Source organism: Oncorhynchus keta, unplaced genomic scaffold (genome assembly GCF_023373465.1).
Source record: "Oncorhynchus keta strain PuntledgeMale-10-30-2019 unplaced genomic scaffold, Oket_V2 Un_scaffold_14044_pilon_pilon, whole genome shotgun sequence".
NCBI classification, from domain to species: domain Eukaryota; kingdom Metazoa; phylum Chordata; class Actinopteri; order Salmoniformes; family Salmonidae; genus Oncorhynchus; species Oncorhynchus keta.
This window is the reverse complement of record NW_026290781.1, coordinates 141,293-165,945: the sequence shown is the minus strand read 5'-3', so window position 1 is coordinate 165,945 and position 24,653 is coordinate 141,293. Positions and strand designations below refer to the sequence as shown.

General features: G+C 44.8%; 1 protein-coding gene across 1 annotated transcript; it reads right to left on the bottom strand.

Annotated features, from left to right (window-relative positions):
- Positions 1–1,159: 1,159 nt before the first annotated feature.
- On the bottom strand, positions 1,160–22,889 carry zgc:85858 (uncharacterized protein LOC405879 homolog). Its single transcript, XM_052513765.1, has 3 exons — positions 22,563–22,889; positions 8,935–9,010; positions 1,160–3,704 (listed from the first exon to the last, which is right to left on the bottom strand). Exons 1-3 carry the CDS (start codon positions 22,644–22,646, stop codon positions 3,664–3,666), a joined length of 201 nt encoding a protein of 66 aa, XP_052369725.1. The 5' UTR covers positions 22,647–22,889; the 3' UTR covers positions 1,160–3,663.
- Positions 22,890–24,653: the final 1,764 nt, after the last annotated feature.

Below are 24,653 nucleotides of genomic sequence, written 5' to 3'. Positions count from 1 at the left end.
AGGGTTTAGGGTGTAGTGTAAGGGTATGAATACTTTAGGAAGGCACGATGACATCAGGGTTAGTATGTCGGGTGTAGTCTGTAGGGTTTATTGTGTAGGGCGTAGTCTGAAGGGTTTAGGGTGTAGGGCGTAGTGAGTAGTCTGTAGGGTTTAGTGTGTAGGGCGTAGTGAGTAGTCTGTAGGGTTTAGTGTGTAGGGCGTAGTGCGTAGTCTGTAGGGTTTAGTGTGTAGGGCGTAGTGCGTAGTCTGTAGGGTTTAGTGTGTAGGGCGTAGTGCGTAGTCTGTAGGGTTTAGGGTGTAGTGTAAGGGTATGAATACTTTAGGAAGGCACGATGACATCAGGGTTAGTATGTTGGGTGTAGTCTGTAGGGTTTAGTGTGTAGGGCGTAGTGAGTAGTCTGTAGGGTTTAGTGTGTAGGGCGTAGTGCGTAGTCTGTAGGGTTTAGTGTGTAGGGCGTAGTGCGTAGTCTGTAGGGTTTAGGGTGTAGTGTAAGGGTATGAATACTTTAGGAAGGCACGATGACATCAGGGTTAGTATGTTGGGTGTAGTCTGTAGGGTTTAGTGTGTACGGCGTAGTGCGTAGTGTGAAGGGTTTAGGGTGTAGTGTAAGGGTATGAATACTTTAGGAAGGCACTTTATGTGGAGCTTTAACAGTAAAAGAGATGAGTGACTCAGACAGGTACATTGATGGAAGCAACAACCTGCAATATTAAAACTAATCCGCCCCCTAATTATTTATTTGTTAATTTACATTTACATTTAAGTCATTTAGCAGACGCTCTTATCCAGAGCGACTTACAACTTGGTGCATTCACCTTATGACATCCAGTGGAACAGTATATTAAAACTAATCCGCCCCCTAATTATTTATTTGTTAATATAAAATAAAAAACCCAAAACATTACGTATTTCACAGTAGTTTCATTTCTGATGAAATACTATGCTTTAAATCTCATTATAGCTCATGTAGACATACTACTGTCCCTTTAAAACATTCTGAGACAGCGATAGGACATCGTCATGACTACAGACGAGCTGTAATGCAAACAGCACCAGTGAGCTTCCATAACATGGTCTCTGCAGCCCCGGAAACAGCAGTTTGGCATCGAAATAACACCTACTAGTGTTTATACTTTACAAACAAACCCAGAAAAAATAATCTTTAGAGGAAAAAAAAAACCTCTGTTTTATTTGTATAAAACTCATTTGCATAGCGTTTTACAGGAGGGAGGTGGACTGACACACACGTTCACTCTGGGTGTTCAGGAGAGGTGTCTGCCTCTAGGGAGTGCTGCTTCACACACACACACACACACACACACACACTGGGTGTTCAGGAGAGGTGTCTGCCTCTAGGGAGTGCTGCTTCACACACACACACACACACACTGGGTGTTCAGGAGAGGTGTCTGCCTCTAGGGAGTGCTGCTTCACACACACACACACACTCTGGGTGTTCAGGAGAGGTGTCTGCCTCTAGGGAGTGCTGCTTCACACACACACACACACTGGGTGTTCAGGAGAGGTGTCTGCCTCTAGGGAGTGCTGCTTCACACACACACACACACACACACACACACACACACACACACACACACTGGGTGTTCAGGAGAGGTGTCTGCCTCTAGGGAGTGCTGCTTCACACACACACACACTGGGTGTTCAGGAGAGGTGTCTGCCTCTAGGGAGTGCTGCTTCACACACACACACACACACTGGGTGTTCAGGACAGGTGTCTGCCTCTAGGGAGTGCTGCTTCACACACACACACACTGGGTGTTCAGGAGAGGTGTCTGCCTCTAGGGAGTGCTGCTTCACACACACACTGGGTGTTCAGGAGAGGTGTCTGCCTCTAGGGAGTGCTGCTTCACACACACACACACACACACACTGGGTGTTCAGGAGAGGTGTCTGCCTCTAGGGAGTGCTGCTTCACACACACGCACGCACACACACACACACACACACACACACACACACACACACACACACACACACACACACACACACACACACACACACACACACACACACACACACACACACACACACACACACACTGGGTGTTCAGGAGAGGTGTCTGCCTCTAGGGAGTGCTGCTTCACACACACACACACGCACACACACACACACACACGCACACACACACACACTGGCCATTCAGCACGTAGATACCACAGTAACAGAACGGCCAGTGTAAAAGACAACTGAAGACAGTGAAAACAGACTGAAAACTTCCTAGATACAGACACACACACACACACACAGGAGAGGGGGGATGGGAGAGGGGAGATGGCAGGATAAGGGAACAGAGCGATGAGGGAGATATCAGATCATACAAGGGAGATATCAGATCATACAGGGGAGATATCAGATCATACAGGGGAGATATCAGATCATACAAGGGAGATATCAGATCATACAAGGGAGATATCAGATCATACAAGGGAGATATACAAGGGAGATATCAGATCATACAAGGGAGATATACAAGGGAGATATCAGATCATACAAGGGAGATATCAGATCATACAAGGGAGATATCAGATCATACAAGGGAGATATCAGATCATACAAGGGAGATTATCAGAGGGATCATATCAAAAACAAGGACAGATCATGTCACAGCAGTCAGTCAGTCTACTGGACTACCACGATGAGACTGAACCTAGAGCAGTGGTTCCCTCCCCACACCCCAACAGTAACCTACAGTGGGACCAATACCAAACTGACCTGGGATCAGTGTTACAGAGCTCAGATGAGACAGGAGAACCGACATTAAGACCCATAAACAAAAATGGTTATTTCAAGAACTACGTAAGAAATTTCATATTTCAACATTACAATGTTAAAAAAGAAAGTCCTGGAGACATTCACAGTATGGAGAACCTGCTGATGTTTACCTTGACAGAGAGGGGGTGATCTAATTCACAGTATGGAGAACCTGCTGATGTTTACCTTGACAGAGAGGGGGTGATCTAATTCACAGTATGGAGAACCTGCTGATGTTTACCTTGACAGAGAGGGGGTGATCTAATTCACAGTATGGAGAACCTGCTGATGTTTACCTTGACAGAGAGGGGGTGATCTAATTCACAGTATGGAGAACCTGCTGATGTTTACCTTGACAGAGAGGGGGTGATCTAATTCACAGTATGGAGAACCTGCTGATGTTTACCTTGACAGAGAGGGGGTGATCTAATTCACAGTATGGAGAACCTGCTGATGTTTACCTTGACAGAGATGGGGACGATGTGTGTCAGCTGATGTTTAATTTTTTTATTTTACCTTTATTTAACTAGGCAAGTCAGTTAAGAACAAATTCTTATTTACAATGACGGCCTACCACGGCCAAACCCTCCCCAAACCCGGACGACGCTGGGCCAATTGTGCGCCGCCCTATGGGACTCCCGATCACGGCCAGTTGTGATACAGCCTGGGATCAAACCAGGGGCTGTAGTGACACCTCTACCACTGAGATGCAGTGCCTTAGACCGTTGCGCCACTCGGGAACCCTAAAATGTTTTAACTCGACACAGAGAGGAGGGGGGGGTGTATGAGTAAAGGGAGAACACTGGATGTCTGTCTGTGGCTGGAGCAGGGATGGGGTGAGGCTGTTGGTGTTCTCCCAGGGGAGGAGGCTCTGATCTGGGTGACAACCATCACAACCCCTGCCTGATACTCTGGATGATCTGGAAGATGGCTGAGAGAGGGAGACAGAGAGACAGAGAGAGACACAAATCAGAGTCCATTGTGATGTCAGCTTCACCCAAACATTCCCAGAATCCATTGTGATGTCAGCTACACCCAAACATTCCCAGAATCGATTGTGATGTCAGCTCCACCCAAACATTCCCAGAATCCATTGTGATGTCAGCTCCACCCAAACATTCCCAGAATCCATTGTGATGTCAGCTCCACCCAAACATTCCCAGAATCCATTGTGATGTCAGCTCCACCCAAACATTCCCAGAATCCACTGTGATGTCAGCTCTACCCAAACATTCCCAGAGTCCTGCATCAGGTGACAAACAAAGATATTAGCTGGCGTAATGAATGAAAACATTTCAACCCATATGGGTCGGCTCTTGGATTTAGAACAATTACATTGCGGCTTGAAAATGTTTTAAAACCAAGATTGTATAAAAAAAAAAAATCATTACATTTTTTATGAATGGTCCATGTTCACTGTTCACCCCGCTATCATCCAGAAGGCGAGGTCAGTACAGGTGCATCAAAGCTGGGACCGAGAGACTGAAAAACAGCTTCTATCTCAAGGCCATCAGACTGTTAAATAGACATCCCTAGCCAGCTTCCACCTTGTACCCCGCCCTGAACTTAGTCACGGTCACTAGCCGACTACCACCCGGTTACCCAACCCTGCACCTTAGACCTGCTGACCTCAACATATTCATATCCTTTGACTTGTGTTAGAGCCCGAATTTAAACTGGATAAACTAAAAATCCTCACCCATCTAGACACACCCCATAACAACGGTGATAACAGGTACATTTACTGAATTTAAACTGGATAAACTAAAAATCCTCACCCATCTAGACACACCCCATAACAACGGTGATAACAGGTACATTTACTGAATTTAAACTGGATAAACTAAAAATCCTCACCCATCTAGACACACCCCATAACAACGGTGATAACAGGTACATTTACTGAATTTAAACTGGATAAACTAAAAATCCTCACCCATCTAGACACACCCCATAACAACGGTGATAACAGGTACATTTATTGAAAATGAGATACAGAATTCTCTCATTTACACCCTATTTTGTAGAAGCACTTGGATTGTAATACATTTGCCCATTATTATTTTTTAAATACTAGATTTTCAAGTAGATTTAAATCTAAATTGTAATTTGGCCATTCAGGAATGTTCACTGTCATATTGGTAAGCAACTCCAGTGTTTATTTAGCCTTGTGTTTTAGGTTATTGTCCTGCTGAAAGGTGAATTCATCTCCCAGTGTCTGGTCGAAAGCAGACTGAACCAGGTTATTGTCCTGCTGAAAGGTGAATTCATCTCCCAGTGTCTGGTGGAAAGCAGACTGAACCAGGTTCTTCTAAGATTTTGTCTGTGCTCAGCTCCATTCCATTTATTTTCATCCTGAAAAGCTCCCCAGTCCTTAACGATGACAAGCAAACCCATAACATGATGCAGCCACTACTATGCTTGAAAATATGAAGAGTGGTACTCAGTAATGTGTTGTATCTTCTCTTAACATAACACTTTGTATTCAAGACACAAAGTGAATTGCTTTGCTACATTTTCTGTTGCAGTTTTACTTTAGTGCCTTGTTGCAAACAGGATGTGTGTTTTGGAATATTTTTATTCTGTACAGGCTTCCTTCTTTCATTTAGGTTAGTATTGTGGAGTAAATACAATGTTCTGGATCCATCCTCAGTTCTATCACAGCCATTAGACTCTAACTGTTTTAAAGTCACCATTGGCCTCATGATGAAATCCCTGAGCGGTTTCCTTCCTCTCCGGCAACTGAGTTAAGAAGGATGCCTGTTTCTTTGTATTGACTGGGTGTATTGATACACCATCCGAAGTGTAAACCATGGTGTCACCATGATCAAAGGGATATTCAATGTGTACTTTTTTTCATTTGACCCATTTACCAATGTGCCATTCTTTGGCAAGAAAAACTAAAATAACTTCCCTTTGTTCCTTTCGTCTTTGTGGTAGAATCTGTTTTTGAAACTCTGAGGGACCTTACAGATAATTAACTGTGAATAATTAACAGAAAAAAAAATCAGGTGTGCAATAATAGTGTTTAACAAAGTAGTATATTATTATCTAACTTCAGCAAATTATTATCCTAAACTTATTTAGGCCATTAACGAAAACATGTCAGCTTTTCATTTTTAATTCATATGTAAACATTTGTTTTATTTTTTAAACAACTCCACTTTGACATTATGGGTGTTTATTATAGGTGCAAAACCCTTATATCCATTTTAAAATTCAGGCTGTAACAACAAAGTCTAAACTATGTTCTCAAGACACTATACATTAGATATTTAACTTTGGTCACTCTAATAATGTTTACACACTGTTTACCCACTTTATAGGTAAACACAGTATTCTAGTCATGGTTCAGAACTACTGATGTCCACTTCATAGGACACTACCGGTCAAAAGGTTTACAACACTCAGTTAAGGGCTTTTCTTTATTTTGACTATCTTCTACATTGTAGACTAATAGAAGACATCAAAACTAGTATAAATAACACCTATGGAATCATGTAGTAACCACAAAAGTGTTAAACAAATCAACATATATATTGTATATTATTCTACAATGTAGAAAATAGTCCAAATAAAGAAAACCCCTTGAATGAGTAGATGTCAAACATCTGACCGGTACTGTGTTCTAGTCATAGTTCATCCTATACAATGTTTATTCAGACCCCTCCACTTTCTCCATTGTTACATTACAACCTTATTCTAAAAAATATATATTTTTTTTAAATCCTCAAAATCTACACACAACACCTGACAAAGCGGAAACAGGTGTTTAGAAATGTTACAAATGTATTGAAAATAAACAAATACCTTCTTTACATAAGTATTCAGACTCTTTGCTGTGAGACTTGAAATTGAGCTCAGGTGCATCCTGTTTCCATTGATCATCCTTGTGATGTTTCTACAACTTCATTGGAGTCCACCTGTGATAAATTCAATTGATTGGACATGATTTGGAAAGGTACACACCTGTCTATATAAGGTCCCACAGTTGACAGTGCATGTCAGAGCATGAACCAAGCCATGAGGTCGAAGGAATTGTCCGTAGAGGTCCGAGACAGGATTGTGTCGACTCACAGATCTGGGGAAGGGTCCCCAAGAACACAGTGGCCTCCATCATTATTAAATGGAAGAAGTTTGGAACCACCAAGACTCATCCTAGAGCTGGCCGCCCGGTCAAACTGGACAATTGGGGGAGAAGGGTCTTGGTCAGGGAGGTGACCAGGAACCCGATGGTCATTCTGACAGAGCTCCAGAGTTCCTCTTTGGAGATGGGAGAACCTTCCAGAAGGACAACAATCTCTGCAGCACTCCACCAATCAGTCCTTTATGGTTGAGTGGCCAGACGGAAGCCACTCCTCAGAGAAACTCCCCAATACAGGTGTGCCAAGCTTGCAGCATCATACCAAAGACTGCCAAAGGTGCATCAACAAATCAAATCAATACTGAGTAAATAAGCTTCAACGATCTTCATGTACATCTGGATCTGTTTCCCCATGTCATCGAAGGCTCTGGGTCTTTCCTCAGACTCCATGTACCTCTCCTGGATAGGCTGGCCCAGTTTCTTCAGCACGGCCAGTTTGTCGATGTACTGTTGTTTAGGTTGGTCCTCTCCGTCTTCATACAGCCAGTTCTCTGTGTCCTCCAGTTGAAAAGACAGGATATCCCGATACTTATGTAAACATGATATTTCAGTTTATTTTGAATACATTTGCAAATAATGTTTTTTTTTTGTCATTAACCAAATCAATTTTAGAATAAGGCTGTAACGTAAAAAATAATACTTTCCCCGAATCGAATGTAGATCGAGAAATAACTTGAGAATTGGAGAAGCTACTGGTCCAATATTCTAGAACACGGACACATTTTGGACTTTATACATTATGTCGTTTAGCCTATCAGAAGCTTCTAAAGCCATGACATGCATACATATACAGTTGAAGTCTGAAGTTTACATGCACAAAGTAGATGTCCTAACCAACTTGCCAAAACTATAGTTTGTTAACAAGAAATGTGTGGAGTGGTCCTTCTGTAGCTCAGTTGGTAGAGCATGGCGCTTGTAACGCCAGGGTAGTGGGTTCGATTCCCGGGACCACCCATACGTAGAATGTATGCACACATGACTGTAAGTCGCTTTGGATAAAAGCGTCTGCTAAATGGCATATATTATTATATATTATTATATTATGTATGGATGTCGTGGCTTTAGAAGCTTCTGATAGGCTAATTGACATAATTTGAGTTAATTGGAGGTCCAACATTCACCCAACTTATTGACCCAAATGAAACCATATAAAGGCAATGCTACCAAATACTAATTGAGTGTTTTGTAAACTTCTGACCCACTGGGAATGTGATGAAAGAAAGAAATAAAAGCTGAAATAAATCATTCTCTCTACTATTATTCTGACATTTCACATTCTTAAAATAAAGTGGTGATCCAAACTGACCTTAGACAGGGAATTATTAAAATGATTAAATGTCAGGAATTGTGAAAAACTGAGTTTAAATGTATTTGGCTAAAGTGTATGTAAACTTCTGACTTCAACTGTATATATACATATATATACATATATATACACATATATATATACACACACATGTATATACATATACACACATATATATATATATATATACAGTGCCTTTTGAAAGTATTCGGCCCCCTTGAACTTTGCGACCTTTTGCCACATTTCAGGCTTCAAACCTGAATCCAATCGAGAATCTGTGGAAAGATCTGAAAACTGCTGTTCACAAATGCTCTCCATCCAACCTCACTGAGCTCGAGCTGTTTTGCAAGGAGGAATGGGAAAAAATGTCAGTCTCTCGATGTGCAAAACTGATAGCGACATACCCCAAGTGACTTACAGCTGTAATCGCAGCAAAAGGTGGCGCTACAAAGTATTAAATTAAGGGGGCTGAATAATTTTGCACCCCCAATTTTCCAGTTTTTGATTTGTTAAAAAAGTTTGAAGTATCCAATAAATGTCGTTCCACTTCATGATTGTGTCCCACTTGTTGTTGATTCTTCACAAAAAAAATACAGTTTTATATCTTTATGTTTGAAGCCAAAAAAATGTGGCCAAAGGTCGCAAAGTTCAAGGGGGCCGAATACTTTCAAAAGGCACTGTATATATACACACACACACCCAGTCTCTTACCTGATCCACACACCACAAAGACAAAGAGGGCCAGTAACCAGGGACCAACAGGAGACTTCTCCTCATTCACCACCCGCTGAAACACAGGGTTAATACAGGGTTAACACAGGGTTAATACCAGAGACAGGGGTGACAGGGTTAACACAGGACACAGGGTTAACACAGGACACAGGGTTAACACAGAGGACACAGGGTTAACACAGAGGACACACAGGGTTAACACAGAGGACACAGGGTTAACACAGGGTTAACACAGAGGACACAGGGTTAATACAGGGTTAACACAGCGAAAACACAGGGTTAACACAGAGGACACAGGGTTAACACAGGGTTAACACAGAGGACACAGGGTTAATACAGGGTTAACACAGAGGACACAGGGTTAATAGAGGGTTAACACAGAGGACACAGGGTTAATAGAGGGTTAACACAGAGGACACAGGGTTAATAGAGGGTTAACACAGAGGACACGGGGTTAATAGAGGGTTAACACAGAGGACACGGGGTTAATACAGGGTTAACACAGAGGACATGGGGTTAATACAGGGTTAACACAGAGGACACGGGGTTAATACAGGGTTAACACAGAGGACACAGGGTTAATACAGGGTTAACACAGAGGACACAGGGTTAATAGAGGGTTAACACAGAGGACACAGGGTTAATAGAGGGTTAACAGAGGACACAGGGTTAACAGAGGACACAGGGTTAATACAGGGTTAACACAGAGGACACAGGGTTAACACAGAGAAAACACAGGGTTAACACAGAGGACACAGGGTTAACACAGGGTTAACACAGAGGACACAGGGTTAATACAGGGTTAACACAGAGGACACAGGGTTAATACAGGGTTAACACAGAGGACACAGGGTTAATACAGGGTTAACACAGAGGACACAGGGTTAATACAGGGTTAACACAGAGGACACAGGGTTAACACAGAGGACACAGGGTTAACACAGAGGACACAGGGTTAATACAGGGTTAACACAGGGTTAACACAGAGGACACAGGGTTAACACAGGGTTAACACAGAGGACACAGGGTTAACACAGGGTTAACACAGAGGACACAGGGTTAACACAGGGTTAACACAGAGGACACAGGGTTAACACAGGGGACACAGGGTTAACACAGGGGACACAGGGTTAACACAGAGGACACAGGGTTAACACAGAAGACACAGGGTTAACACAGGGGACACAGGGTTAACACAGGGTTAACACAGAGGACACAGGGTTAACACAGAGGACACAGGGTTAACACAGAGGACACAGGGTTAACACAGAGGACACAGGGTGAACACAGAGGACACAGGGTGAACATAGAGGACACAGGGTTAACACAGAGGACACAGGGTTAACACAGGGTTAACACAGGGGACACAGGGTTAACACAGAGGACACAGGGTTAACACAGAGGACACAGGGTTAACACAGAGGACACAGGGTTAACACACGGTTAACACAGGGTTAACACAGAGGACACAGGGTTAACACAGAGGACACAGGGTTAACACAGAGGACACAGGGTTAACACAGAGGACACAGGGTTAACACAGAGGACACAGGGAAACAGGGTTAACACAGAGGACACAGGGTTAACACAGGGTTAACACAGAGGACACAGGGTTAACACAGAGGACACAGGGTTAACACAGAGGACACAGGGGAAACAGGGTTAACACAGAGGACACAGGGTTAACACAGAGGACACAGGGTTAACACAGAGGACACAGGGTTAACACAGAGGACACAGGGTTAACACAGAGGACACAGGGTTAACACAGAGGACACAGGGTTAACACAGAGGACACAGGGTTAACACAGGGTTAACACAGGGATAACACAGAGGACACAGGGTTAACACAGAGGACACAGGGTTAACACAGGGTTAACACAGAGGATAACACAGAGGACACAGGGTTAACACAGAGGACACAGGGTTAACACAGAGGACACAGGGTTAACACAGAGGACACAGGGTTAACACAGAGGACACAGGGTTAACACAGGGGACACAGGGTTACCACAGAGGACACAGGGTTAACACAGAGGACACAGGGTTAACACAGGGTTAACACAGGGATAACACAGAGGACACAGGGTTAACACAGAGGACACAGGGTGAATCATTGAGTCGATGCTCTTATCCAGAGTGACTTAAAGGTAATGCAGTTTAACAAACCATACAACTCTATGAACAATGACTACTCCTAACAGTGTCCAGAGAGGAGTGTACGAAAAGACATTTACAGGAACTGGGCCGATACAAAGTTCGGTAAGAATAAAACTGAGGGAGATTTTACCGTAATTCTGGTAACAAACATTGCCCTTCTTCCAACAAGAGCCCTATTCGGACGGGGTTAGTTTTACTGGGGGAGGTAATCAGACGGGGTTAGTTTTACTGGGGGAGGTCAGGTAATCAGATGGGGTTAGGTTAGGTAATCAGACGGGGTTAGTTTTACTGGGGGAGGTCAGGTAATCAGACGGGGTTAGTTTTACTGGGGGAGGTCAGGTAATCAGACAAGGTTTGTTTTACTGGGGGAGGTCAGGTAACCAGACAAGGTTTGTTTTACTGGGGGAGGTCAGGTAACCAGACAAGGTTAGTTTTACTGGGGGAGGTCAGGTAATCAGACAGGGTTCGTTTTACTGGGGGAGGTAATCAGACGGGGTTAGTTTTACTGGGGGAGGTAATCAGACGAGGTTAGTTTTACTAGGGGAGGTCAGGTAATCAGACGGGGTTAGGTCAGGTAATCAGACAGGATTAATTTTACTGGGGGAGGTCAGGTAATCAGACACGATTAGTTTTACTGGGGGAGGTCAGGTAATCAGACAGGATTAGTTATACTGGGGGAGGTCAGGTAATCAGACAGGATTAGTTTTACTGGGGGAGGTCAGGTAATCAGACAAGGTTCATTTTACTGGGGGAGGTCAGGTAATCAGACAAGGTTAGTTTTACTGGGGGAGGTCAGGTAATCAGACAGGGTTCGTTTTACTGGGGGAGGTCAGGTAATCAGACGGGGTTAGTTTTACTAGGGGAGGTCATGGGAGAGGTCAGGTAATCAGACGGGGTTAGTTTTACTAGGGGAGGTCAGGTAATCAGACGGGGTTTGTTTTACTGGGGGAGGTCAGGTAATCAGACAGGGTTAGTTTTACTGGGGGAGGTCAGGTCATCAGACGGGGTTAGTTTTACTGGGGGAGGTCAGGTAATCAGACGGGGTTAGGTCAGGTAATCAGACAGGGTTAGTTTTACTGGGGGAGGTCAGGTAATCAGACAGGGTTAGGTCAGGTAATCAGACAGGATTAGTTTTACTGGGGGAGGTCAGGTAATCAGACGGGGTCAGTTTTACTGGGGGAGGTAATCAGACAGGATTAGTTTTACTGGGGGAGGTCAGGTAATCAGACGGGGTTAGGTCAGGTAATCAGACAGGATTAGTTTTACTGGGGGAGGTCAGGTAATCAGACGGGGTTAGTTTTACTGGGGGAGGTCAGGTAATTAGACGGGGTTCGTTTTACTGGGGGAGGTCAGGTAATCAGACGGGGTCAGTTTTACTGGGGAGGTCAGGTAATCAGACGGGGTTCGTTTTTACTGGGGAGGTCAGGTAATCAGACAGGGTTAGTTTTACTGGGGAGGTCAGGTAATCAGACAGGGTTCGTTTTACTGGGGGAGGTCAGGTAATCAGACGGGGTCAGTTTTACTGGGGAGGTCAGGTAATCAGACGGGGTTCGTTTTACTGGGGGAGGTCAGGTAATCAGACAGGGTTAGTTTTACTGGGGAGGTCAGGTAATCAGACAAGGTTCGTTTTACTGGGGAGGTCAGGTAATCAGACGGGGTCAGTTTTACTGGGGGAGGTCAGGTAATCAGACAGGGTTAGTTTTACTGGGGAGGTCAGGTAATCAGACGGGGTTCGTTTTACTGGGGAGGTCAGGTAATCAGACAGGGTTAGTTTTACTGGGGGAGGTCAGGTAATCAGACAGGGTTAGTTTTACTGGGGAGGTCAGGTAATCAGACAGGGTTAGTTTTACTGGGGAGGTCAGGTAATCAGACGGGGTCAGTTTTACTGGGGAGGTCAGGTAATCAGACAGGATTAGTTTTACTGGGGAGGTCAGGTAATCAGACAGGGTTAGGTCAGGTAATCAGACAGGATTAGTTTTACTGGGGAGGTCAGGTAATCAGACGGGGTCAGTTTTACTGGGGGAGGTAATCAGACAGGATTAGTTTTACTGGGGAGGTCAGGTAATCAGACGGGGTTAGGTCAGGTAATCAGACAGGATTAGTTTTACTGGGGGAGGTCAGGTAATCAGACAGGGTTAGTTTTACTGGGGAGGTCAGGTAATCAGACGGGGTCAGTTTTACTGGGGAGGTCAGGTAATCAGACAGGATTAGTTTTACTGGGGGAGGTCAGGTAATCAGACAGGGTTAGGTCAGGTAATCAGACAGGATTAGTTTTACTGGGGAGGTCAGGTAATCAGACGGGGTCAGTTTTACTGGGGGAGGTAATCAGACAGGATTAGTTTTACTGGGGGAGGTCAGGTAATCAGACGGGGTTAGGTCAGGTAATCAGACAGGATTAGTTTTACTGGGGGAGGTCAGGTAATCAGACGGGGTTAGTTTTACTGGGGGAGGTCAGGTAATCAGACGGGGTTCGTTTTACTGGGGGAGGTCAGGTAATCAGACGGGGTCAGTTTTACTGGGGAGGTCAGGTAATCAGACGGGGTTCGTTTTACTGGGGGAGGTCAGGTAATCAGACAGGGTTAGTTTTACTGGGGGAGGTCAGGTAATCAGACAGGGTTCGTTTTACTGGGGGAGGTCAGGTAATCAGACGGGGTCAGTTTTACTGGGGAGGTCAGGTAATCAGACGGGGTTCGTTTTACTGGGGGAGGTCAGGTAATCAGACAGGGTTAGTTTTACTGGGGGAGGTCAGGTAATCAGACAAGGTTCGTTTTACTGGGGGAGGTCAGGTAATCAGACGGGGTCAGTTTTACTGGGGGAGGTCAGGTAATCAGACAGGGTTAGTTTTACTGGGGGAGGTCAGGTAATCAGACGGGGTTCGTTTTACTGGGGGAGGTCAGGTAATCAGACAGGGTTAGTTTTACTGGGGGAGGTCAGGTAATCAGACAGGGTTAGTTTTACTGGGGGAGGTCAGGTAATCAGACGGGGTTAGTTTTACTGGGGGAGGTCAGGTAATCAGACAGGATTAGTTTTACTGGGGGAGGTCAGGTAATCAGACGGGGTCAGTTTTACTGGGGGAGGTCAGGTAATCAGACAGGATTAGTTTTACTGGGGGAGGTCAGGTAATCAGACGGGGTTAGTTTTACTGGGTTAGGTCAGGTAATCAGACGGGGTTAGTTTTACTGGGGGAGGTCAGGTAATCAGAATTATGTGCACGAGCACCAAACGTGTAATTTCAGTCCCGTCTGCTGTTCGACAAGCTCCTCTGATAACACACGTCCTGTTCTAGTCGACATCCCTGTGTTTGGAGAGAAATGTCTGAGTGACAGCTGTTTCTCTCGCAGTTTGAGCAAGAAAACAGCTGCTTTGATACATTGAACCAAGTGCTGAGCCTAAGTTGTGTATGAATCCTGGCTGTATCACAACCGTCCGTGATCGGGAGTCCCATAGGGTTGGCATTGGAAACTTGTTTTATATTATTAAAAGTTATGCAACACCTAATTCCCCTGTGTGAAAAAGTCATTTCCCCCTTACACTCAATAACTGGGGGTGCCACATTCCTCCTTACACTCAATAACTGGGGGTGCCACATTCCTCCTTACACTCAATAACTGGGGGTGCCACATTCCTCCTTGCACTCAATAACTGGGGGTGCCACATTCCTCCTTGCACTCAATACCTTGGGGTGCCACTTCCCCTTACACTCAATAACTGGGGGTGCCACTTTACTCTTACTCTCAATAACTGGGGGTGCCACTTTCCCCTTACACTCAATAACTGGGGGTGCCACTTTACCCTTACTCTCAATAACTGGGGTGCCACTTTACCCTTACTCTCAATAACTGGGGTGCCACTTTAACCTTACTCTCAATAACTGGTGGTGCCACTTCCCCCTTACTCTCAATAACTGGGGGTGCCACATTCCTCCTTACACTCAATAACGGGGGTGCCACATTCCTCCTTACACTCAATAACTGGGGTGCCACATTCCTCCTTACACTCAATAACTGGGGGTGCCACTTTACCCTTACTCTCAATAACTGGGGGTGCCACTTTACCCTTACTCTCAATAACTGGGGGTGCCACATTCCCCCTTACACTCAATACCTTGGGGTGCCACTTCCCCTTACACTCAATAACTGGGGGTGCCACTTCCCCTTACACTCAATAACTGGTGGTGCCACTTCCCCCTTACTCTCAATAACTGGGGGTGCCACTTCCCCCTTACTCTCAATAACTGGTGGTGCCACTTCCCCCTTACTCTCAATAACTGGTGGTGCCGCTTCCCCCTTACTCTCAATAACTGGTGGTGCCACTTCCCCCTTACACTCAATAACTGGTGGTGCCACTTCCCCCTTACTCTCAATAACTGGTGGTGCCACTTCCCCCTTACTCTCAATAACTGGTGGTGCCACTTCCCCCTTACACTCAATAACTGGTGGTGCCACTTCCCCCTTACTCTCAATAACTGGTGGTGCCACTTCCCCCTTACACTCAATAACTGGTGGTGCCACTTCCCCCTTACACTCAATAACTGGTGGTGCCGCTTCCCCCTTACACTCAATAACTGGGGTGCCACTTCCCCCTACTCTCCATAACTGGTGGTGCCGCTTCCCCCTTACTCTCAATAACTGGTGGTGCCACTTCCCCCTTACTCTCAATAACTGGGGGTGCCACTTCCCCCTTACTCTCAATAACTGGGGGTGCCACTTCCCCCTTACTCTCCATAACTGGTGGTGCCACTCCCCCTTACTCTCCATAACTGGTGATGCCACTTCCCCGTACTCTCAATAACTGGGGTGCCACTTCCCCCTTACTCTCAATAACTGGGGGTGCCACGTTCAGCTGTAATGACTCCAACCAAACACTTCCTGTAGTTATTGATCAGTCTCACGTCACTGTGGAGGAAGTTAGCCCACTCTTGCATGCAGAACTGCTATAACTCGGTGACATGTGGGTTTTCCAGCATGAACTGCTCGTTTCAAGTCCTGTCACAACATCTCAGTTGGGATTAGGTCTGGACTTTGACTCGGCAGTTCCAGAACATCAACTTTGCTGCATTTGAACCATTTTCATGTTGATTGTGTGTTCTGGATCATTGCCTTGCTGCATGACCCAGCAGCGCTGTCGTTCTTTGCCTTGCTGCATGACCCAGCGGCGCTGTCGTTCTTTGCCTTGCTGCATGACCCAGCAGCGCTGTCGTTCTTTGCCTTGCTGCATGACCCAGCAGCGCTGTCGTTCTTTGCCTTGCTGCGTGACCCAGCAGCGCTGTCGTTCTTTGCCTTGCTGCGTGACCCAGCAGCGCTGTCGTTCTTTGCCTTGCTGCGTGACCCAGCAGCGCTGTCGTTCTTTGCCTTGCTGCGTGACCCAGCAGCGCTGTCGTTCTTTGCCTTGCTGCGTGACCCAGCAGCGCTGTCGTTCTTTGAGTTTTCATTTAGAAAATCATCTCTCCGCAGAAGTGTCGGTTACAGTGATGGTCAACACAGCTCAATTGCCGTAGCAACATCAGGGAAACTGGGCAGAAGTGAGTGGTGCTTTAAATACAGTAGTTCTGCAACGTCTTTAATTGAGCCTCATTCTCCTTAATTGCCAGCCTCAACATGTTACGGAAAGAGTAGGGAAAGCCCTGGAGACAGGTCGTCTGGATTCTGGACAGACAATAAATTGGCAGATGCAAACAGATGATCATATTTACTAGGGGGGCCTCCCGAGTGGCGCAGAAGTCTAAGGCACTGCATCTCAGTGCAAGAAGCGTCACTGCAGTCCCTGGTTCGAATCCTGACTGCATCATATTCAGCCGTGATTGGGAATCCCATAGGGCAGCGCATAATTGGCCCAGCGTCATCCAGGTTTGGCCTGGGGTTGGCAGTCATTGTCAATAAGAATGTGTTCTTAACCGACTTGCTTAGTTTAAATAAAAAGGTTAAATAAAAAATGTTAAACATAGTGGACAACAGTTCTTGAGAGCATGAACAAAACAAAGTGGTAGGCTAGTTGTGAACCGGCATTTGAGTTGTGTGGTTCCAATAGCAACAGTCCCTTATCTCTGATATAAACTGGCATGCATCAACAGTCCCTTATCTCTGATATAAACTGGCATGCATCAACAGTCCCTTATCTCTGGTATAAACTGGCATGAATCTACAGTCCCTTATCTCTGATATAAACTGGCATGCATCAACAGTCCCTTATCTCTGGTATAAACTGGCATGCATCAACAGTCCCTTATCTCTGGTATAAACTGGCATGAATCAACAGTCCCTTATCTCTGGTATAAACTGGCATGAATCAACAGTCCCTTATCTCTGGTATAAACTGGCATGAATCAACAGTCCCTTATGTCTGGTATAAACTGGCATGAATCAACAGTCCCTTATCTCTGGTATAAACTGGCATGAATCAACAGTCCCTTATCTCTGGTATAAACTGGCATGAATCAACAGTCCCTTATCTCTGGTATAAACTGGCATGAATCAACAGTCCCTTATCTCTGGTATAAACTGGCATGAATCAACAGTCCCTTATCTCTGGTATAAACTGGCATGAATCAACAGTCCCTTATCTCTGGTATAAACTGGCATGAATCAACAGTCCCTTATGTCTGGTATAAACTGGCATGAATCAACAGTCCCTTATCTCTGGTATAAACTGGCATGAATCAACAGTCCCTTATCTCTGGTATAAACTGGCATGAATCAACAGTCCCTTATGTCTGGTATAAACTGGCATGAATCAACAGTCCCTTATGTCTGGTATAAACTGGCATGAATCAACAGTCCCTTATCTCTGGTATAAACTGGCATGAATCAACAGTCCCTTATCTCTGGTTTAAACTGGCATTAATCAACAGTCCCTTATCTCTGGTATAAACTGGCATGAATCAACAGTCCCTTATCTCTGGTATAAACTGGCATGAATCAACAGTCCCTTATGTCTGGTATAAACTGACATGAATCAACAGTCCCTTATCTCTGGTATAAACTAGCATGAATCAACAGTCCCTTATGTCTGGTTTAAACTGGCATGAATCAACAGTCCCTTATGTCTGGTATAAACTGGCATGAATCAACAGTCCCTTATCTCTGGTATAAACTGGCATGAATCAACAGTCCCTTATCTCTGGTTTAAACTGGCATGAATCAACAGTCCCTTATGTCTGGTATAAACTGGCATGAATCAACAGTCCCTTATCTCTGGTATAAACTGGCATGAATCAACAGTCCCTTATCTCTGGTATAAACTGGCATGCATAATTCAAGACAATGTTTAAATTGTGTGCAGCGCAATGGACATACAGTGCATTAGGAAAGTATTCAGACCCCTTGACTTCTTCCGCATTTTGTTACAGCACTATTATAAAATTGATTAAATTGTTCTGTTCTCAATCTACACACAACACCCCATAATGACATCACAATACCCCATAATGACATCACAATACCCCATAATGACATCACAATACCCCATAATGACAAAGCAAAACAGGTAATTTAAACAAGTGATATAAAAATAAAAACGTAACACATTAACATAAGTATTCAGACCCTTTTTCTCAGTACTTTTATGAAGCACCTTTGGCAGCGATTACAGCCTCTAGTCTTCTTGGGTATGATGCTACAAGCTTGGCACACCTGTATTTGGGGAGTTTCTCCCATTCTTCTCTGCAGATCCTCTCAAGCTCTGTCAGCTTGGATGGGGAGCGACACTGCACAGCTATTTTCAGGTCTCTCCAGAGATGTTTGGTCAGGTTCAAGTCTGGGGTCTGGCTGGGCCACTCATGTACATTCAGAGACTTGTCTCGAAGCCACTCCTGCAAAGTCAAAGGGTCTGAATACTTTCCCGAATGCACTGTATAACGCAAGTCTCAGGAAACACTGTCTGAGTTGGCAATACTCAGTGTAGAAAACAGACGGCCCACAACCTGGACCTACAGGCTGTGGTGAAAGAAAGAAAAGGAGGACTTCAGCAGAGCAGGGAAGTATCAATTTGGATTTCATTTACTGTGAATATTGCAGATCATTTGTGTAGGCTATTAGCCATGAAAAGCGGGTAGTGGCTGAATTTATCCTCAAGCCCACTACTTTTCCCCCCTCATTGTTACGCTACTTGATATGTAATACTTATTTTAAAAAGTTTATAAATAACTAAATGACAGTATATAGCTATAAATACTACACTGCATAATGAATAGTCAGCTAGTGTTGTGGGTGGACTCACTGCGTAATGAATAGTCAGCTAGTGTTGTGGGTGGACTCACTGCGTAATGAATAGTCAGCTAGTGTTGTGGGTGGACTCACTGCGTAATGAATAGTCAGCTAGTGTTGTGGGTGGACTCACTGCGTAATGAATAGTCAGCTAGTGTTGTGGGTGGACTCACTGCGTAATGAATAGTCAGCTAGTGTTGTGGGTGGACTCACTGCGTAATGAATAGTCAGCTAGTGTTGTGGGTGGACTCACTGCGTAATGAATAGTCAGCTAGTGTTGTGGGTGGACTCACTGCGTAATGAATAGTCAGCTAGTGTTGTGGGTGGACTCACTGCGTAATGAAGGGTCAGCTAGTGTTGTGGGTGGACTCACTGCATAATGAATAGTCAGCTAGTGTTGTGGGTGGACTCACTGCGTAATGAAGGGTCAGCTAGTGTTGTGGGTGGACTCACTGTATAATGAATAGTCAGCTAGTGTTGTGGGTGGACTCACTGCATAATGAATAGTCAGCTAGTGTTGTGGGTGGACTCACTGCGTAATGAAGGGTCAGTTAGTGTTGTGGGTGGACTCACTGCATAATGAATAGTTAGCTAGTGTTGTGGGTGGACTCACTGCATAATGAATAGTTAGCTAGTGTTGTGGGTGGACTCACTGCATAATGAATGGTCAGTTAGTGTTGTGGGTGGACTCACTGCATAATGAATAGTCAGCTAGTGTTGTGGGTGGACTCACTGCATAATGAATAGTCAGTTAGTGTTGTGGGTGGACTCACTGCGTAATGAAGGGTCAGTTAGTGTTGTGGGTGGACTCACTGCATAATGAATAGTCAGTTAGTGTTGTGGGTGGACTCACTGCGTAATGAAGGGTCAGTTAGTGTTGTGGGTGGACTCACTGCATAATGAATAGTTAGCTAGTGTTGTGGGTGGACTCACTGCATAATGAAGGGTCAGTTAGTGTTGTGGGTGGACTCACTGCGTAATGAAGGGTCAGCTAGTGTTGTGGGTGGACTCACTGCATAATGAAGGGTCAGCTAGTGTTGTGGGTGGACTCACTGCATAATGAATAGTCAGCTAGTGTTGTGGGTGGACTCACTGCGTAATGAATAGTCAGCTAGTGTTGTGGGTGGACTCACTGCATAATGAATAGTCAGTTAGTGTTGTGGGTGGACTCACTGCGTAATGAAGGGTCAGTTAGTGTTGTGGGTGGACTCACTGCATAATGAATAGTTAGCTAGTGTTGTGGGTGGACTCACTGTATAATTTGGCATTACTAGACTGGTTTTATGCACACTTTCTATCCAAGATGGGAGAGTGAGAGAACAGCTCATATCATACAGGTCCAGACGAACTGTGTTATGCCAGTAGGCACTTCGGATACCATTACTTTTTTGTTGCAGGTTAGGAGACTGAGGTTAAGGTAAGGGGGGGAAACACTCTCCTAACCTGCTACAGAAATCCCATGTATGAAGTGCCGTGATCAGCTCTAGGTAGTGATTTAACGTTAGCTAGCCAACCACATCCCAAGAACGGAACTTCCACCCTGCTCTAGCTAGGGTTGTAGTGGTAATAACATCTAAACTTTGACTGACAAAAACACATAGCTTGCTTTAATGACCATTGACTAGTCAAACATCTAGAGTCAATTTCACTGGCAAATGAGCTACTTGGGTAATGTAGCACAACAATGTTTATATGAACAAGAAGGTGATAGATATCATGTCCCCAAAGCTGCAGTCCAAACACGTTATTTTTAACCCCTCAGCCAGCTCCTTTCCCTCGGGGGAATCCCCCGTCCAAAACGAATGCAGTTTCATCGCCACCTCAAATTCACTAACCTCGGCCCTCGATTTAGTTCGAGGGAGCGATTGGACAACTTTGGTCACTTGCGGGGTTGATATGACCCACAATTAAAGTCAAAGTGTAGTCACATGTCAAACTCTGGTGACAGCGAAGTGTCAAATGTAATAAACAAGGCTGTATTTTCGGCATGTCAGGGGGGGGTAGCTATAAATGGCGCTTGTAACGCCAGGGTAGTGGGTTCTCTCTAAAATGACTATAGACATTATTATTATTATTTTATTAAAATATATAGACATTGATTTTAGCGTTGGCAAATTGACCTAGTCTCGTAGTGAGGAGCCTATAAAACGTAACGTTAGCTAGAATCATAAAAACATTTTTTGGGTCATTCTGAAATGTATTGGAATAAATGACCAAACTATAAAAATAGCTACCTGACAGGAGTGTTATCTAGCTACCTGACAGGAGTGTTATCTAGCTACCTGACAGGAGTGTTATCTAGCTACCTGACAGGAGTGCTGGCTAGATACGTTATCTTGCTAGGTACATTAATAGCTTTAGGTTGGTTGTTTCTAAGCTCAACTTCAGATCATCTCTCTCCCTCGCTTGGCCAATGACGGGTTTAGGGTTTAGGGCTGGGTGTTTAGGGCTGGGTGTTTAGGGCTGAGGGTTTAGGGCTGGGGGTTTAGGGCTGAGGGTTTAGGGTTGGGGGTTTAGGGCTGGGGGTTTAGGGTTGGGGGTTTAGGGCTGAGGGTTTAGGGCTGAGGGTTTAGGGCTGGGGGTTGAGGGCTGGGGGTTGAGGGCTGGGGGTTTAGGGCTGGGGGTTTAGGGCTGGGGTTGAGGGCTGGGGTTGAGGGCTGAGGGCTGAGGGTTGAGGGCTGAGGGTTTAGGGCTGAGGGTTTAGGGCTGAGGGCTGGGGGTTTAGGGCTGGGGGTTTAGGGCTGGGGGTTTAGGGTTGAGGGCTGGGGGTTTAGGGTTGAGGGCTGGGGGTTTAGGGTTGAGGGGTGTCTACTTTGAAACGCAGCCTTAAGTCGAATGGTCATTACTAGCGAGCCAGACAGACAAAATTAGAATCCCTAGCTAGATGGATGGACAAGCTTGCTAACGTGTCGGCAGCCAAAAACGTGTCTTAAATTAAGATTGTTTTATTCTTGATTATGAATTATAAAATGAACTACAGCATCGTGCACTGTGAATGGTGAGCCCTCAGTCTGATTCCCAGGCAGACAGATTGTAGCCATCTTCAGCTTGTTACCGTGAGCTCTCAGTTTGAATGGCCAGCTGATTGAATAGCCGGTGCTGTCATAGCCTAGGCTAGTAGCTATCGGTGTGTGTGTGTGTGTGTGTGTGTGTGTGTGTGTGTGTGTGTGTGTGTGTGTGTGTGTGTGTGTGTGTGTGTGTGTAGCTGATAGCCAGCTAATGTTAGTTAACCAGGTCGAGTCTAACCGTGGTTTTCTGGACGTGTCCTCGCTGCGTTATGGTCTTGCTGTGTTTCTCGTTAGCCACTTTCATCCGTTGGACCGCCGACATGTCGACAACCGGTGTGTCAAAGTCACTCACAGCCACGAAATAACGATACACTAACTCAGCCACCGGCGTATCACTTACAGATAAGGACTAATGAGAAAGGAGGGCAGTTTGTTGATTAGAAACTTTTTTTTTTAAAGCGATGAATAAGAGTAGCCGATAACTGCTAGCGTCCAGGCCGCGAAGGCTAACGGTTGTTAGCTTGCTGTTAGCCGGCTGGCTACCGGAAGTAGATGCTTCTACCCTCGTCACGTGTCGAGGGTCTAGTGTGACACATGTTTTCTAAGGGGCAGATCTAGTGTCGGGGTCTATTCTACCCCAAACTAGACTAAAACGATGCAGAGGGACAAACCAAAACCAGCTCTGGGATCCGTTTCACAAATTAAATGAAGTTAGCTGTTTTATTAAGAAACCTTGTTGCCAGAAATACTGGCTAATTTGCCTGCATTTCAAGCAGTGTTGTTTTGTTGACTCTTCAGTTCGAACGTATTTTACATGGACTTGTTTTAGCTGTGCATGTTCCTCCACATACTTTTATTTTATTTTTTATTTCACCTTTATTTAACCAGGTAGGCTAGTTGAGAACAAGTTCTCATTTGCAACTGCGACCTGGCCAAGATAAAGCATAGCAGTGTGAACAGACAACACAGAGTTACACATGGAGTAAACAATTAACAAGTCAATAACACAGTAGAAAAAAAGGGGTCTATATACAATGTGTGCAAAAGGCATGAGGAGGCGAATAATTACAATATTGCAGATTAACACTGGAGTGATAAATGATCAGATGATCATGTACAGGTAGCGATATTGGTGTGCCGCTATCCCAGTTACCCTGTAAGTGAAAAACATCTTCCTAAACTCGTCCGTTTCGAGGTGGTCCACATGAATGTAGTCGAGGACCGGTCAACTCCGGAGTTGAGTTTTGATAACTGGTAGCTGGATTTACAACACTTAGACACCATCAGTCGATTCTTGTAAAAGTGTACATTTCCAACTGCGGTCCTAAAAATTCATCATTTTAATAAGAACCTATTAAATACAACATCTAATTCCATTTGTCACATGCGCCGAATATAGCTCATGTAGAATTTTTCGTGAAATGTTTGCTAACGACCTTTCCCAACAATACAGAGTTTAAAGTTAAATAAAACAGTTACTTCTTCTATGGTGGGGTTTATCGGGGGTTGGCATCCAACGTTGCATTACCGCCACCTACTGTACTGGCGTGCGGGCCAGAGACAGGGAGAAACTAAATCCGACATGCCAGCCCCGTTGCTCTTAAAAATAGATCATAAAATATTTGAGACTATATCTAATGACGTTCTAGTAAATATACTCTTTAAACTAATTTCCTGTATCCCCTTCTCCCTCGGGGTAGCCTAGTGGTTAGAGTGTTGGACTAGTAACCGAAAGGTTGCAAGTTCAAATCCCCGAGCTGACAAGGTACAGGCAGTTAACCCACTGTTCTGAGGCCGTCATTGAAAATAAGAATTTGTTCTTAACTGACTTGCCTTGTAAAATAAAGGTAAAATAAAAAAATATTACATCTCAGCCTCTCGCTTTCCCTCTGATGCTGCCCGCACTGTAGCAATACATACTCCACTGTCTCTGTTTCCTGGCAATAATCACACTTTCCTGTTAGCCAGTACATCAACCTCCCCACTATTTAGTGCTTGTTTAGCCAGTACATCAACATCACCCAATACTTTGTGCTTGTTTAGCCAGTACATCAACATCCCCACTACTTAATGCTTGTTTAGCCAGTACATCAACATCCCCACTACTTAGTGCTTGTTTAGCCAGTACATCAACATCACCCACTACTTAGTGCTTGTTTAGCCAGTACATCAACATACCCACTACTTAGTGCTTGTTTAGCCAGTACATCAACATCCCCACTACTTAGTGCTTGTTTAGCCAGTACATCAACATCACCCACTACTTAGTGCTTGTTTAGCCAGTACATCAACATACCCACTACTTAGTGCTTGTTTAGCCAGTACATCA